This window comes from Tachysurus vachellii, chromosome 6 (assembly GCF_030014155.1).
Source record: "Tachysurus vachellii isolate PV-2020 chromosome 6, HZAU_Pvac_v1, whole genome shotgun sequence".
In the NCBI taxonomy this organism is placed as follows: domain Eukaryota; kingdom Metazoa; phylum Chordata; class Actinopteri; order Siluriformes; family Bagridae; genus Tachysurus; species Tachysurus vachellii.
The window spans coordinates 27859047-27874593 of NC_083465.1; the positions used below are offsets into that span (position 1 = coordinate 27859047).

Consider the following 15547-nt stretch of genomic DNA (forward strand, 5'->3'; position numbering starts at 1 on the left):
ACTTTAAAGACTTTTTTTATTTGTAATGAATAAATAATTAATTTAGTGAATAGGTTAACGTTATCAAAACTTGTTAAATGTAATTTTTTCACTTAACTAAAGCTTATATTCACTGCTTTATGATTCTTGTTAGAAGTTCCTATTAATTGTTGCAGGTGGGACCTTAATCAGTGGTGCACCGCGGGTATATATGTAATTGTAACAGACCTAATCTGTGAGTTGGAGTACATGTTGATGTTATACTGGGCATGTTAAACGCTCGGTTACATAATCACTACAAGCAGACTTGCTCAGTAGCATCGTGTGTGCAGACGGAGACTGGTGATTTTATTCTCTCACTATTATCTTGCATTTACTTAAATTCACACGAATGTTTAATGATGTTGTGGGGTGTGTGGGATTTTCTAACTTATTTCTCCATGTGCTGTTTTTCTTAGTTTTAAATGCAGTTTATTTTTCCCTCAGATGCTAAATTTGAGTGCAGAATTGCAGAGTTTAAGTGTAAAAGTAAACATAAATATAAAATGACTTGTGAGGTCAAAACCTCACAATTTACATAATGAGCAACAAGTTTAAATGCAGATAATTATTAATTTCACATACATTTCTATGTAAAAAAAAACAAGTGTATATTAAAAATCTAATAACTTTCAGTGAAAATCTGTAAACCTTACTTTGTCATTATTGGCATAATGTGGAAAAATAACAGCTGGGTTGTTAATTTACAGAGAATGTCCATAAATTTACAGCATCTAAAGTATGAAAATGGTATTTTCCATAAAAAAATATTTTTTTAGACTGTAGTGTTTATTTGATAAATGGATCAAAGTATGAATAATGTGATGTTTATACTTTTATTTTGAAACTTATTCAGACAATACAAATGTCAAATTAAACCAATATATTGATCACAACTTGTACTGGGACTCAAATTCCTCTATATTGTAACAAAGGATTAATGTATTTACACATTTGCTTCTGCATGTCAGTGTGTGCAGCAATGTCAAAGTTTGCTCCATTTTATTTTCTTCAAATGTTACAGTATTTTCTCAGTTGTAGTTGGCTGTAATTCTGCCATAAATATGTTGTGTATTAGACTAGTTTGTCCTAATGTGAAACGCTGATGTAGCAGAATTTTCGTATGAATCTTATACACTTACTTACATATAAGATTCTTAATAATTTGTTCTCCATACACTGATATAAGAACAATCCCTCCAGTCACTTTGCATATCTTTAATTGACCAGATAGTTATAGACGTTTACCTGCCAAACCACAGACTTAGATAATAAAGGTGCTAATAGTTGACCAATGGCTGTGTAATGGCCTGTTGTTGGACTGTGTCTTTGTCCTCAGGTGTACTTAAAGGAGACACCCTGACATTTTAGTTGAGGTCCTCACTGAGAAGACTGCTGAGAAATTACTGGGATTTGAGCAAAAGATCACTTCAACTTGGTAAGGCTTTTTTCTTTCTTTCTTTAGATAAATCACATAAATAAATAAATAATGCATTTAATTTGATATTCTCTAAACATTACTGTGACGTTGCAGTTTCTTAGACTTTTGTGTTTATTTAATCATCATTATTTTCAAATATTATATTTGCATCCTTAGTCTTTATGCTGAAGGTCGATGGGTTATATTTATAGTTTGGCAGCATATGTTCAGTTATAGAATGGTTCTGTTATTAGAAAAAATAATCCTCTCTTACATAGTATTGCTAAAGAACAAAGTTAGATTTTACCTGTCAAGCCACTAAATGACCAGAAACCATGCAACGTAACCTTAAAACTCTTGTCCAGGACACTTGTTGGCAGCTCTATTTTTGAGGGAGCTGTATATTTAACTGAACATGGATGGCATTCTAGATAGCACTAAACTCTTAGCATGAGTTTTGGCCTTGTTAATTTCACTTGCATCTTTTCAGTTTCTGTGACTGATGAATAATGCACCTGATACATGTTTATCACCTAATAATCTAAGATGTTTGTCTACTGTTCTGCTACACAGTGAAACATCGTCATCTGGCTGTCTTCACACAATTAATCACCACAGAGGGATTTGTGCACAATGGACAAGAAAATAATTCACTACTGCTCACAGTGTGGGAAGAGTTTTGCCAACTCAAATATTCTCAAACAACACATGTACATTCACACAGGAGAGAAACCATATTGCTGTTCACAATGTGGACAGAGTTTCACACAACTAAGTAACTTAAACAGACATAAGCTTGTTCACTCAGGAGTAAAGCCGCATCAGTGCTCGGAGTGTGAAAAAAGTTTTGCTTGCAGTTGGAATCTCAAAAAACATGAGCGCATTCACACAGGAGAGAAGCCTTATTGCTGCTCACACTGTGGGAAGTGTTTTAGAGACACAAATGATTTAAAAGTCCATGAGCGCATTCACATAGGACTGAAGCCATACGTTTGCTCACAATGTTGCAAGAATTTTGGAACATCAGCTGAATTAAAATCCCACGAGCGCATTCACACAGGAGAGAAACCATATCACTGCTTACACTGTGGGAAGAGTTTTACACAATCAAGTAGTTTGAAAACTCATCAACGCATTCACACAGGAGAGAAGCCATTTCACTGCTCACACTGTGGGAAGAGTTTTACACAATTAAGTAGTTTAAAAAAACACGAACACATTCACACAGGACTGAAGCCATATGTTTGCTCACAATGTTGCAAGAATTTTGGAACATCAAGTGATTTAAAAGCCCACGAGCGCATTCACACAGGAGAGAAACCATATCAGTGCTCTCACTGTGGGAAGAGATTTACAAATTCAACTGGTTTGAAAACTCATCAAAGCATTCACACAGGAGAGAAGCCGTATCATTGAAATTTTGAAGGGCCTTTATACTGCTACAGCTTTAGCTAGCTGTGATTACAGTAAACCTTTACAATTGTATGTGTCAGATAAACAGGGGTTTTCTAATGCCATTTCATCTCAGTAATGGAGTTAGCAGCCAATAATCTCTCATGTGTGTGAGAGAGGCTATGATGTGATACTTTCTTTACCAGAGTTGACAATTAAGAGGGACCAGACAGTTAATCTGTCAGACAGGAGGATGACCATTTTGGATGGTGAGCAACATGACTGGTTGATAACTTCTACTAGCACCATGAATGCATGGCAGGACTTGGAAAGTCAACCACACACGGAAATAACTTTTTTGTAGATGGTCATCCTTAGTGGCCTAGAGGGAAATTTGGCTGTTTATGCAGTTGTCACCTTGTTATGAGGTAACAGGTTTTGTTACTGTATAGACGATGAACCATGTTCAGTGTAATTGTTCAGTCACCACTTTGGTTCCACCTGGGCACAGAGAGGCCTTTATTTTATGGATGGTTTGTTCTGGTTTTGGTTGTTTTATTTTTTTACTTTTGTTTGTCTGATTGGCTGGGGCATGACTTGAACACCCCTGAATTTCATCATGGCATCGCATTTAAACAAGGTGTGGTGGTTAAACAGGGGCTGCTAAGACCCTTCTTAGGAATTTACCAGATGCTCTCTAGTTTTGTGTTTTGCTGTTTTCCTGACATTTTTATTCTGTTGATACTCTTCACTCATTGGATCGCAAACATTATTGATTCTTGTTACTTGTTTTTTTTGTTGGTTATGGCTGTGATAAATTATTTTTTTGAGCTAATTCATTGTCATCTCCTTTTATTGTCTATAAGAAGATAAAATGATGAGGGCGGTTGTCTTAATTAACAAGAAGTTTATTCCAGTGTAGCAGTGACAAATAATCCATCTGAGGCAGTCTGTAATTTCCACGGTGGCTTAGTGGTTAGCACGTTCGCCTCACACCGCCAGGGTCGGGGTTCGATTCCCGCCTCCGCCTTGTGTGTGTGGAGTTTGCATGTTCTCCCCGTGCCTCGGGGGTTTCCTCCGGGTGCTCCGGTTTCCTCCCCCAACCTACATGCATGGTAGGTTGATTGGCATCTCTGGAAAATTGTCCGTAGTGCGTGAGTGAATGAGAGTGTGTGTGTGCCCTGCGATTGGTTGGCACTCCGTCCAGGGTGTATCCTGCCTTGATGCCCGATGACGCCTGAGCCCGTGACCCGAGGTAGTACGGATAAGCGGTAGAAAATGAGTGAGCCAGTGAGAATTCAGTGATTCAAAGCTTCTGCCAAATGCCATAAATGTAAATTTGATTTGTGAAGCAAAAATCACAATTGATAAATATACAGTACAAAAGAGCAGGCAGTACTTTTGTAAGTAGAAGAAACAATGCAGCATATGAGTTGGCCTAACAAGCAGCACTGGGGCAGTAGATGGAGAAAAACATCATTAATAAAACAGAAAGTTTCCGAGGCCTCTTCCAAAACTATCACATTCACGTGAATCTTGTACTCAGAACTGCTGAGGAAAAACTGGTCACTACCATTAGAACAGAGACAAGTGTCACCCAATTTTTAGAACAATAAAAACCTGAGAATTGTTCAATTAAAAAAAATCAGGTTAAGCGGTGCACTCTCCTCAGGGACACCATGACATGCAGTAGCTATATACTGATTCATTATGCTGATGTAGCTTTTGGTGTTCACTATTAAAATTGGACATGCACATCGAACACCGGTTTCTGATCCTGTCATTGGGCTCCTACAGCTGACTGCTGCTTCAGGACATGACATGGCCAAACCAGGGCCTGGCTCCAATCTAAATGCTTGGTTTTAAAGCAGGCAACATGCCCTTGTTAAACCAACAAGTTCAGCCACTTGACCTGAAAGAAAAAGAATTCAGTCAGCTTTAGGTACAACATTAGGCAAAGAAAAGACTGAATATCCACATAAAGTGGAATTATCAATGAGTTTAGAACATGGGCCCTCTATGAATATGTGGATACTGTCCTCCAATTGGTGGATAGAAGTTATAACACTCAAATGATCAGGTAACATAGTTAACGTGATAACGAGTTAATGTGATAAGATACAGTATGTGGTTTCTCTGTTAGCTGCACCTGTATAAAATTAAAGGTAATTGACTCTCTCTCTCTCTCTCTCTCTCTCTCTCTCTCTCTCTCTCTCTCTCTCTCTCTCTCTCTACATATATATATATGTGTGTGTGTGTGTGAGGAGCTCTTTTCCAAAACGCTATAAATCCATTTTAATAGTTTTTATGAAAATGACTTTTTTTACCTAGACCCACACATTTTGTTTATATTCAATTTATCCTGTTAAAATGGTCTGTTGGCTCAGTCTGAACATGTTAAACAGTGATTGTTAAATGAAACAACAATTTTGTTGAATATAAATTCAAAGTTTCTTTTTATTTCTTTCCAAAACGCTATAAATCCATTCTTTATTTTAAATGACATCAGGAAAATAAATAACTTCCAAATAAAATAAATAGTAAAAAATAAATATTTTCAATTTCAGGTTTCAATATTATCCACCACATAAAACAAATAATTTAAAAATAACACATACAAACAACACTAATTAAATAAATATACAACAATGTTAACAATACATTCCAATCACACATTTAAGCTATACTGTACAAAAAGTAACGATAGTAATGATAACAATATTCAACAGGCAACTTATTTAGTAATACATTCAAAGTCATTTTTTTTAGTAAAGTGTCAAACCTGTAACAAGTAGGACCAATTTGTCCACAACATTGTCTACACAAATATTCAATAATGATAATGATATTCAATAGGCATGTCATTCAGTAATACATTGGAATTCAGTAAAGTGTCAAACCCGTAAACAGTAGGACCATTGTCCGCTATACGTAAAACAAATCACATAGTGTGCGTGAGATGTGCTTGGAGTGTGTGAGAGGACAGAGAGAGAGCGAGAGAGATAGAAAGCATGAAAATATAATTATTAAAAATATCCAATAAAGATAACGATATTCAACAGGCAAGTCATTCAGAAATACATTGCAATTCAGTAAAGTGTCAAACCCGTAAACAGTAGGACCATTGTCACTGTCACACCAGTGTGTGAGAGGACAGAGAGAGAGAGAGAGAGAGAGAGAGAGAGAGAGAGAGAGAGAGTGTGAGTAAGCATGGATCACTCTGCATCTTCATCACTCTGGCCTGCATTGTCAGTCACCTGAAACAGTGCATCATCATAAAAAGCCCTCACGACATCAGAAACACCTATTGCTCCTTATAGTGCTAGCACATCGCGCTTCTTTGCAGCCTTTACAGAGGTCCGCTTTGGAAGTAACTCAGGTTTCAGGTCAGCCCACCGCTTGCCCCGCTTTAATACACTATGGAAACAATACTCCCCATTGTAAGTTGTCTTTAAACCAACCTTGTTGGTACTCAAGTCAAGCATGCATGCTTCACTGATTTTAAAGCTCTTCTGAGCCTTAACACACTCTTTTGTGGCTGACCTATAATCAAATGCCTCCCAGTCTGTGCCATAAACGTGAACGTGGCCGAATTGCTGCAGGATGGCATGGTATTCCTGTGGTAGCAGAATTGTGTCAATTTTCCTGATCTGCTCAATTCTGCCAAAGACTCGGTCTGCTGGGAAAAAACTGTGGCCTCTTACTGGAAAGGTGTGCTCTATTGCAAGGTTGGGAAAAAACTGACGAAGTTCCATGAGCATGGACACCATGTTCATGTTTTTGTTTTGCCCAAAACAAGAGTCGCTGAACAGACGAAGTCCCCTGGATCTGCTTACTTTGTCCTGAAGTCGAACCTTAAGGCAGTCACTCAGCGCAGAAGCAAGCATATTGCTGTTTTTGCTACTCTCATTCTCCTGCCACACGTAGAGATGGACATCATCTTTATTCTGCTGACTGTTCTCACCATGGTGCGCAACAACACCAAACAGGTACAGACACATCTGCCGTGAGTAATAGGCCTGTCCTATTGGGGTTTTTGGAAGGACCATGTTTTGCATCATATCAAAACAGAGGTTCACATGACCTTCTGCAACCCTGCCTAACAGGTCATAAAACATGCGCGCTCTGCGACCATGCAAAATGAATGATGCAGATTCCATCCTCTTCTCAGTCTCAGTTAGGTTTGGATCTGTAATCCTGATCTTGTACTTGGCACAATCAGAGCATGCATCTGTAGCTGGGTGACCGAAGCCAAGATTGAAGTCCTTGGAGAACACAGAGTAATAGAGGGAGTAGCTGGTCTGAGCATGGTTCTGAGCCTCAAAAAGTTCATGCATCTGACTGCTGCACAAAAGACTGAACTTGACTGATACGATCCGGTTTTTTAAGACGCTGCTTTTCACTTGCGTTATGTCCATGAGATGAAGAATGGCCCTGTCCTGTTCAACCTTGTTTGCTCTTTCATAAAACTTGTTGAAATTTATCATTAGGTCGTCTGGTGACAGCTTCTCAGCCTGACAGAAACCGGTCGCAGCCTTGTGTTGACATCCCACTGTTGGTATTAACGCGCCCCCTGAGTGACGAACCTTCTTTTTTAGTTGTTTTTTGTGGTTTTCTTTGTCCAGTCGGCGTTTTCTACCCCCCTCAGTAGGTTTCACTGGCTCATCCAGGCCATCAAAATTGTTATTACAGTTAAAAACACTCATTTTGAAGACTGCGCACAAACAAACATCTCTCGCCTCAGACCGCCGCCATGTTGGATTGCGTTGAACGCTCACCGGATTCTGATTGGTCGAGAGGACATATAGCGTTTAGGCAAAAAACAGGTTTGGCGCTTATCGCGGTTTGGAAAGGAACTGCATCTTGGAGTACATTTTAAACAAGGAAATATAGCGTTTTGGCATGAAACATTGATGGAGCAATATATAGGTTCACAACACAGCAAAATGACATGACAAACTCGTTTTTTTTTATTTTGGCATTTATCACATTTTGGAAAAGAGTTCGAAACATGTTCAGCAAGCTGAATTTAGTGTTCTGATGTGGTGTCCACAAACTTTTGGTCATATGTTTGCAACTGTCCTAGCCACACAGTGCACAGTTGCACTTTATGTATCTAGGACTAACTTACTAAGTCTTAGCCCTGTCTTTGTTTTATGTAACACCATGATCCTGGAGAAATGTCTCATTTCACTGTGTACTGTAACAGCTATATATGGTTGAAATGACAATAAAAGCTTCTTGACTTGACTTGACTTCTGTGCACACGATAATAACATGTTTATTATGAACGAAAACCTCAGAGGGACAGTTCTGGTTGGCTGTTTTTGGGACAAGGACAGAGATTAAGATGCTCTGGACATGTACAAAGGAGGGATAGTGGTTATATTGGTAGAATGATGTTGGATATGGATCTTAATAATAATAATAAACATTTTTATTCTGTTTCTATACTTTTATGAAGCTGCTATGAAACAATATCAATTGTTAAATGTGCTAAACAAATATATTGAATTGAACAAAATAAAAATAAACAAGAAATGTGCTTGAAGTTACCTAAATGCTATTAGTACTACTAATAAATCTAAAGTTGACCTCAGCTAATTTAGTTATATTTTCAAATATTTATCACAAATTAGTATTGGAGGAGGTCATGGAAGATGCATTTAACCTTCAAACAAGCTGTTTAAAATATCTGTCTTCAATGTTTTATTTTAGGGTTTTGTGGGACATTTATGTGCCAGATGGTGATCACAGTATTGTTTCAGTGGATAATCTGAACTGTAGATGAGTGTCATGCACATATATGATATGTACCTTCTAACTGCTGATATGATAAATCAGTAAACACTGTTACAGTAGGTTCTTATGCCAGGACTCATATGCTCATATTGAACATTCAACAGAAACTTACCACTGTTCTATAAATGTTTAATTATTTATATACAAACTATCGACTGTAACCAAGATCATCTGAATTTGGTCACTATGAAGAGCAGCATTTATAATTTAGGACAATTTAGAACCCTTGTACTTCTTAATGTAAAACCTTAATGACGCTTATTGAAACTTTTAAAGAAATGAATTTACTAGTGGTGAATTTAGATATACATCTGAAATAATGTCCTATTAACACAATGGCAAAGTTTACTCCTTTTATATGCGTTAAATTTTACAGAATTTTCTCAGTTGTAGTTGGCTGTATTCTGCCATAAATATGTGTTGTGGTTTAGGCTTACTAGTTTTTCCGTATAATCCTGCTTCATTTCATGAAAGCATATTTTTGTATTAAATATATTAGATATAATAGAATAATCAAATATTTTGTTCTCTATACCCTGATATGGGAACAATCTATCCAGGCCTTTCGCATATCTTTAACTGACCTGATGGTTCTGTTCGTTCACAAGCAACAACCCAGACTCAGATGATAAGGTGGTAATAGTTGGCTAATGGCTGTGAAATGGCCGTTGTAATTTTAATTTAGGTCCTTACTGAGAAGACTGCTGTGAAATTATTGTGATTTAGGAATAATATCACTTCAAGTTTTCTTTCATTAAATAATTAAATAAATAACTGTGATGTTGCAGTTAATTATTTCTTAGTTTCCTGAAAAATACCTAATACAAACAAGTAATGAAAGAAACAGGTAAACCTTAGCATGGTCGATAGGAAATGTTGTGTTTTTATATTCCTTAAAAATATTAAGTATGATGTTACTTTTAAATATTACATTTGCAACAATAGTCTTGATGCTGAAGGTAGACATGTCATTTTTTGTTTGACAGTGTAGCCGGTTGACTGGGAAATGTGACTTTAAAGACTTTTTTTATTTGTAATGAATAAATAGTTAATTTATTGAATAGGTTAACGTTATCACAACTTGTTAAATGTAATTTTTTCACTTAACTAAAGCTTATATTCACTGCTTTATGATTCTTGTTAGAAGTTCCTATTAATTGTTGCAGGTGGGACCTTAATAGGTTTGCCACCTTCAATACAGAAAAATAAGGGACGCCTGCCGCAGCGGGGCCACACCCCTCGAGGCCACTATAACCACAGTCCCGATGGCGTGCCAGTGGTGGTATATCATAACTTAAAACATGTATTCATAAAACTATTAAGTTTGATACCAATGGACATTATAATAAGATATCTGCTATTGAAATCAGTGTGAACAGATGCACTCAGTCTCTCACTATCACAACTTAAGTGGTCATATTGAATACACAGCTATGACAATAATAAATATACGCCAACAAAGTGTGACTGAGAACACAAAAAATAAGCTTTTGGAGGAACTTGTGAGATGTGAACCATATTTTATTCTCTCATAATTATCTAGCATTTACTTAAATTCACATAAATGTTGAATGATGTTGTGGGGTGTGTGTGGGATTTTTTTATTTTTTTTTATTTCTCCATGTGCTGTTTTTCTTAGTTTTAAATGCAATTTATTTTTCCCTCAGATGGTGAATTTGAGTGCAGAATTGCAGAGTTTGAATGTAAAAGTAAACATAAATATAAAATGACTTGTGCGGTCAAAACCCTTTACATAATGAGCAACAAGTTTAAATGCAGATAATTGTTAATTTTACATACATTTCTATGTAAAAAAAAAAGTGTATATTAAAAATATAATAACTTTCAGTGAAAATCTGTAAACCTTACTTTGTCATTATTGGCATAATGTGGAAAAATAACAGCTGGGTTGTTAATTTACAGAGAATGTCCATAAATTTACAGCATATAATGTATGAAAATAGTATTTTCCATAAAAATGTTTATTTAATAAATGGATCAAAGTATGAATAATGTGATGTTTATACTTTTATTTTGAAACTTATTCAGACAATACAAATGTCAAATTAAACCAATATATTGATCACAACTTGTACTGGGACTCAAATTCCTCTATATTGTAACAAAGGATTATGTATTTACACATTTGCTTCTGCATGTCAGTGTGTGCAGCAATGTCAAAGTTTGCTCCATTTTATTTTCTTTAAATGTTACAGTATTTTCTCAGTTGTAGTTGGCTGTAATTCTGCCATAAATATGTTGTGTATTAGACTAGTTTGTCCTAATGTGAAACACTGATGTAGCAGAATTTTCGTATGAATCTTATACACTTACTTACATATAAGATTCTTAATAATTTGTTCTCCATACACTGATATAAGAACAATCCCTCCAGTCACTTTGCATATCTTTAATTGACCAGATAGTTATAGACGTTTACCTGCCAAACCACAGACTTAGATAATAAAGGTGCTAATAGTTGACCAATGGCTGTGTAATGGCCTGTTGTTGGACTGTGTCTTTGTCCTCAGGTGTACTTAAAGGAGACACCCTGACATTTTAGTTGAGGTCCTCACTGAGAAGACTGCTGAGAAATTACTGGGATTTAAGAAAAAGATCACATCAACTTGGTAAGTCTTTTTTCTTTCTTTCTTTAGATAAATCAAATAAATAAATAAATAATGCATTTAATTTGATATTCTCTAAACATTACTGTGACGTTGCAGTTTCTTAGACTTTTGTGTTTATTTGATCATCGTTACTTTCAAATATTATATTTGCAACAATAGACTTTATGCTGAAGGTCGATGGGTTATATTTATAGTTTGGCAGCATATGTTCAGTTATAGAATGGTTCTGTTATTAGAAAAAATAATCCTCTCTTATATAGTATTGCTAAAGAACAAAGTTAGATTTTACCTGTAAAGCCACTAAAAGACCAGAAACCATGCAACATAACCTTAAAACTCTTGTCCAGGACACTTGGTGGCAGCTCTGGGAAGCTGTATATTTAACTAAACATTGATAGCTTTCTAGATAGCATTAAACTCTTCAGCATGAGTTTTGGCCTTGTTTATTTACTTGCAACTTTTCAGTTTCTGTGATGAGGAATAAAGCACATGATACTTGTTTAGCACCTAATAATCTAAGATGTTTTGTCTACTGTTCTGCTACACAGTGAAACATCGTCATCTGGCTGTCTTCACACAATAAATCACCACTGAGGGATTTGTGCAGAATGGGCAAGAAAATGATTCACTACTGCTCACAGTGTGGGAAGAGTTTTGCCAACTCCTATATTCTCAAACAACACATGTACATTCACACAGGAGAGAAACCATATTGCTGTTCACAATGTGGACAGAGTTTTACACATCTAAGTAACTTAAACAAACATAAGCTTGTTCACTCAGGAGTAAAGTCGTATCAGTGCTCAGAATGTGAAAAATGTTTTGCTATCCGTTGGAATCTCAAAAAACATGAGCGCATTCACACAGGAGAGAAGCCTTATTGCTGTTCACACTGTGGGAAGGGTTTTAGAGACGCAGATGATTTAAAAGTCCATGAGCGCATTCACAAAGGACTGAAGCCATATGTTTGCTCACACTGTTGGAAGAATTTTGGAACATCAAGTGAATTAAAAACCCACGAGCGTATTCACACAGGAGAGAAACCATATCAGTGCTTACACTGTGGGAAGAGTTTTACACAATCAAGTCATTTAAAAAACCACCAACGCATTCACACAGGAGAGAAGCCATTTCACTGCTCACACTGTGGGAAGAGTTTTAGAAGTTCAGATGTATTAAAAACCCACGAGCGCATTCACACAGGAGAGAAACCCTATCAGTGCTTACACTGTGGGAAGAGTTTTACACAATCAAGTAATTTGAAAACTCACCAACGCATTCACACAGGAGAGAAGCCGTATCATTGAAATTTTGAAGGACCTTTATACTGCTACAGTTTTAGCTAGCTGTGATTACAATAAACCTTTACAATTGTATGTGTCAGATAAACAGGGGTTTTCTGATGCCATTTCATCTCAGTAATGGAGTTAGCAGCCAATAATCTCTCATGTGTGTGAGAGAGGCTATGATGTGATACTTTCTTTACCAGAGTTGACAATTAAGAGGGACCAGACAGTTAATCTGTCAGACAGGAGGATGACCATTTTGGATGGTGAGCAACATGACTGTTTGATAACTTCTACTAGCACCATGAATTCAATTCAATTCAATTCAAGTTTATTTGTATAGCGCTTTTTACAATGGACATTGTCACAAAGCAGCTTTACAGAACATAAACATAAAACAAAAGATAAACATAAGGAGAAGTATAAAGAATTAATATAATAAAAATTCAAGATATATACAGTTCACAGTGTGTATGTATGTATGTATGTGTGTATGTGTATTTGTCCCCAATGAGCAAGTCTGAGGTGACTCAGGCAACAGTGGCAAGGAAAAACTCCCTTAGATTGGTAAAGGAAGAAACCTTGAGAGGAACCAGACTCAAGGGGAACCCATCCTCATATGGGTGACACTAGATGGTGTGGTTACAAATATACAAGTATCACAGAGTCCAACTGGAGCCGGTGGATCTGTAGATGTCTCAGGGTTCTCACAGAGTCAGCCTTGTCTCAGTGGAGGTCCAGAAATTTCAACGCACGGAAGACGATCTTAGCATGGGTGTCTCAGCATGGGTAGAAAAAGAGAAGAGAAGAGCAGTGCATAGGGATTAACATATCTGCTGTTCATAAGAATGTGCAAGTCTAGTGTGATAGTGCACAATATTTATGGGATGTATTATGTGTATGCCTGACTAAAGAAATGAGTTTTCAATCTACATTTAAACTGTGAAAGTGTGTCTGAGCCCCGAACACTATCAGGAAGACTATTCCAAAGTTTGGGAGCTAAATAAGAGAACGCTCTTCCGCCTTTAGCAGACTTAGATATTCTGGGGACTACCAGGAGTCCTGAGTTTTGTGATCTCAGAGAGCGTGAAGGATTGTAACGTGTTAGAAGACTAGTTAGATACATGGGAGCTAAACCATTAAGAGCCTTGTACGTAAGTAGCAGCAGTTTGTAATCAATTCTAAACTTAACAGGTAGCCAGTGTAGAGATGATAAAATTGGGGTTATATGGTCATACTTTCTTGTCCTAGTGAGAACTCTGGCAGCTGCATTTTGGACTAACTGTAGCCTATTTATTAAAGATGCAGGACAACCACCTAGTAATGCATTACAATAGTCCAGTCTAGAGGTCATGAAAGCGTGAACTAGCTTCTCAGCATCAGATACAGACAGGATGTTTCTCAGCTTGGCAATATTTCTGAGGTGGAAGAAGGCTGTTTTTGTGGTTTGGGCGACGTGATTTTCAAAAGACAAGTTACTGTCTAATATAACACCCAGGTCTTTCACTGTCGAGCTACTAGTAACAGTACATCCCTCTAATTGGAAATTAAGTTGTGAGAGTTTCTGTGTACTAGTTTTTGGGCCTATAAGTAGTGTTTCTGTCTTATCAGAGTTTAACAACAGAAAGTTACAGCTCATCCAGTCTTTTATCTCTCTAAGGCATTGAGTTAATTTCGACAATTTAGTTATTTCATCTGGTTTTGAGGAGATGTATAACTGTGTGTCGTCGGCATAGCAATGGAAGCTAATCCCATGTCTTCTAATAATGTTCCCTAATGGAAGCATGTATATCGAGAAGAGCAGAGGTCCTAGAACTGATCCTTGAGGGACCCCATAATTAACTGGTAATAAGCTGGAGGATTCACCATTTAATTCTACAAAATGGTATCGATCAGACAGGTAGGATCTAAACCAACTTAAAGCCTGTCCATGAATACCTGTGTAATTTTGTAAGCGATCTAGGAGAATGTTGTGATCTATAGTGTCGAATGCAGCACTAAGGTCAAGTAGAACTAATAGTGACATACAGTCTTTGTCCGAAGCTAAGAACAAGTCATTTGTAACTTTAACAAGTGCATGGCAGGACTTGGAAAGTCAACCACTACCACACACAGATCTAACTTTTTTGTAGATGGTCATCCTTAGTGGCCTAGAGGGCTGAACCATGAACCATGTTCAATGCAATTGTTCAGTCATCACTTTGGTTCCACCTGGGCACGGAGAGGTCTTTATTTTATGGATTGGTTGTTCTGGTTTTGGTTGTTTTATTTTTTTACTTTTGTTTGTCTGATTGGCTGGGGCATGACTTGAACACCCCTTAATTTAATCATGGCATCGCATTTAAACAAGGTGTGGTGGTTAAAGAGGGGGCTGCTAAGCCACTTCTTAGGAATTTACCAGATGCTCTCCAGTTTTGTGTTTTCTTGTTTTCCTGACATTTTTATTCTGTTAGTACTCTTCACTCATTGGATCGCAAACATTATTGATTCTTGTTACTTGTTTTTCTGTTGGTTATGGCTGTAATAAATCATTTTTTGAGCTACTTCATTGTCATCTCCTTTTATTGTCCATAAGAAGATAAAATGATGACGATGATTATCTTAATTAACAAGAAGTTTCTTCTGGTTTAGCAGTGACAAAATACATGAAGTACTTCATTATTTATCAGAGTCCGTTTGAGGCAGTCTGTAATTTCTACTTGTTGCATATTTGAGCCATGTGTGACATCAAGATTTTTGTTCTGGCACTAAGGTAGTGAAATGAGCTTCCCCTGAGCCTCTGTCTTCCTGAAATTAACTGAAACTTGTGTTTTTCCTGCATGTATTTAAGAATGTTCTATGTTTCCTCCCAATGTTTTAGACTGATGCTTTCCTTAGTCTGTGACCTATTGAAATAGTTTTGAAGAATTCAGTGATTCAAAGCTTCTGCCAAATCTCATAAATGTAAACTTGATTTGTGAAGCAAAAATCACAATTGTTACATGTACAGTACAAAAGAG

General features: G+C 36.8%; 1 protein-coding gene across 1 annotated transcript in view; it reads left to right on the forward strand.

The window, feature by feature from the left end:
• The window catches only part of LOC132847676 (uncharacterized), a 240621-nt gene that overhangs the window by 196699 nt on the left and 28375 nt on the right, over positions 1-15547 (forward strand). The window contains 2 exon segments of the mRNA XM_060873178.1: positions 2161-2849; positions 11893-12564. Of these exon segments, the coding sequence (XP_060729161.1) occupies positions 2161-2849; positions 11893-12564 (1361 nt within the window).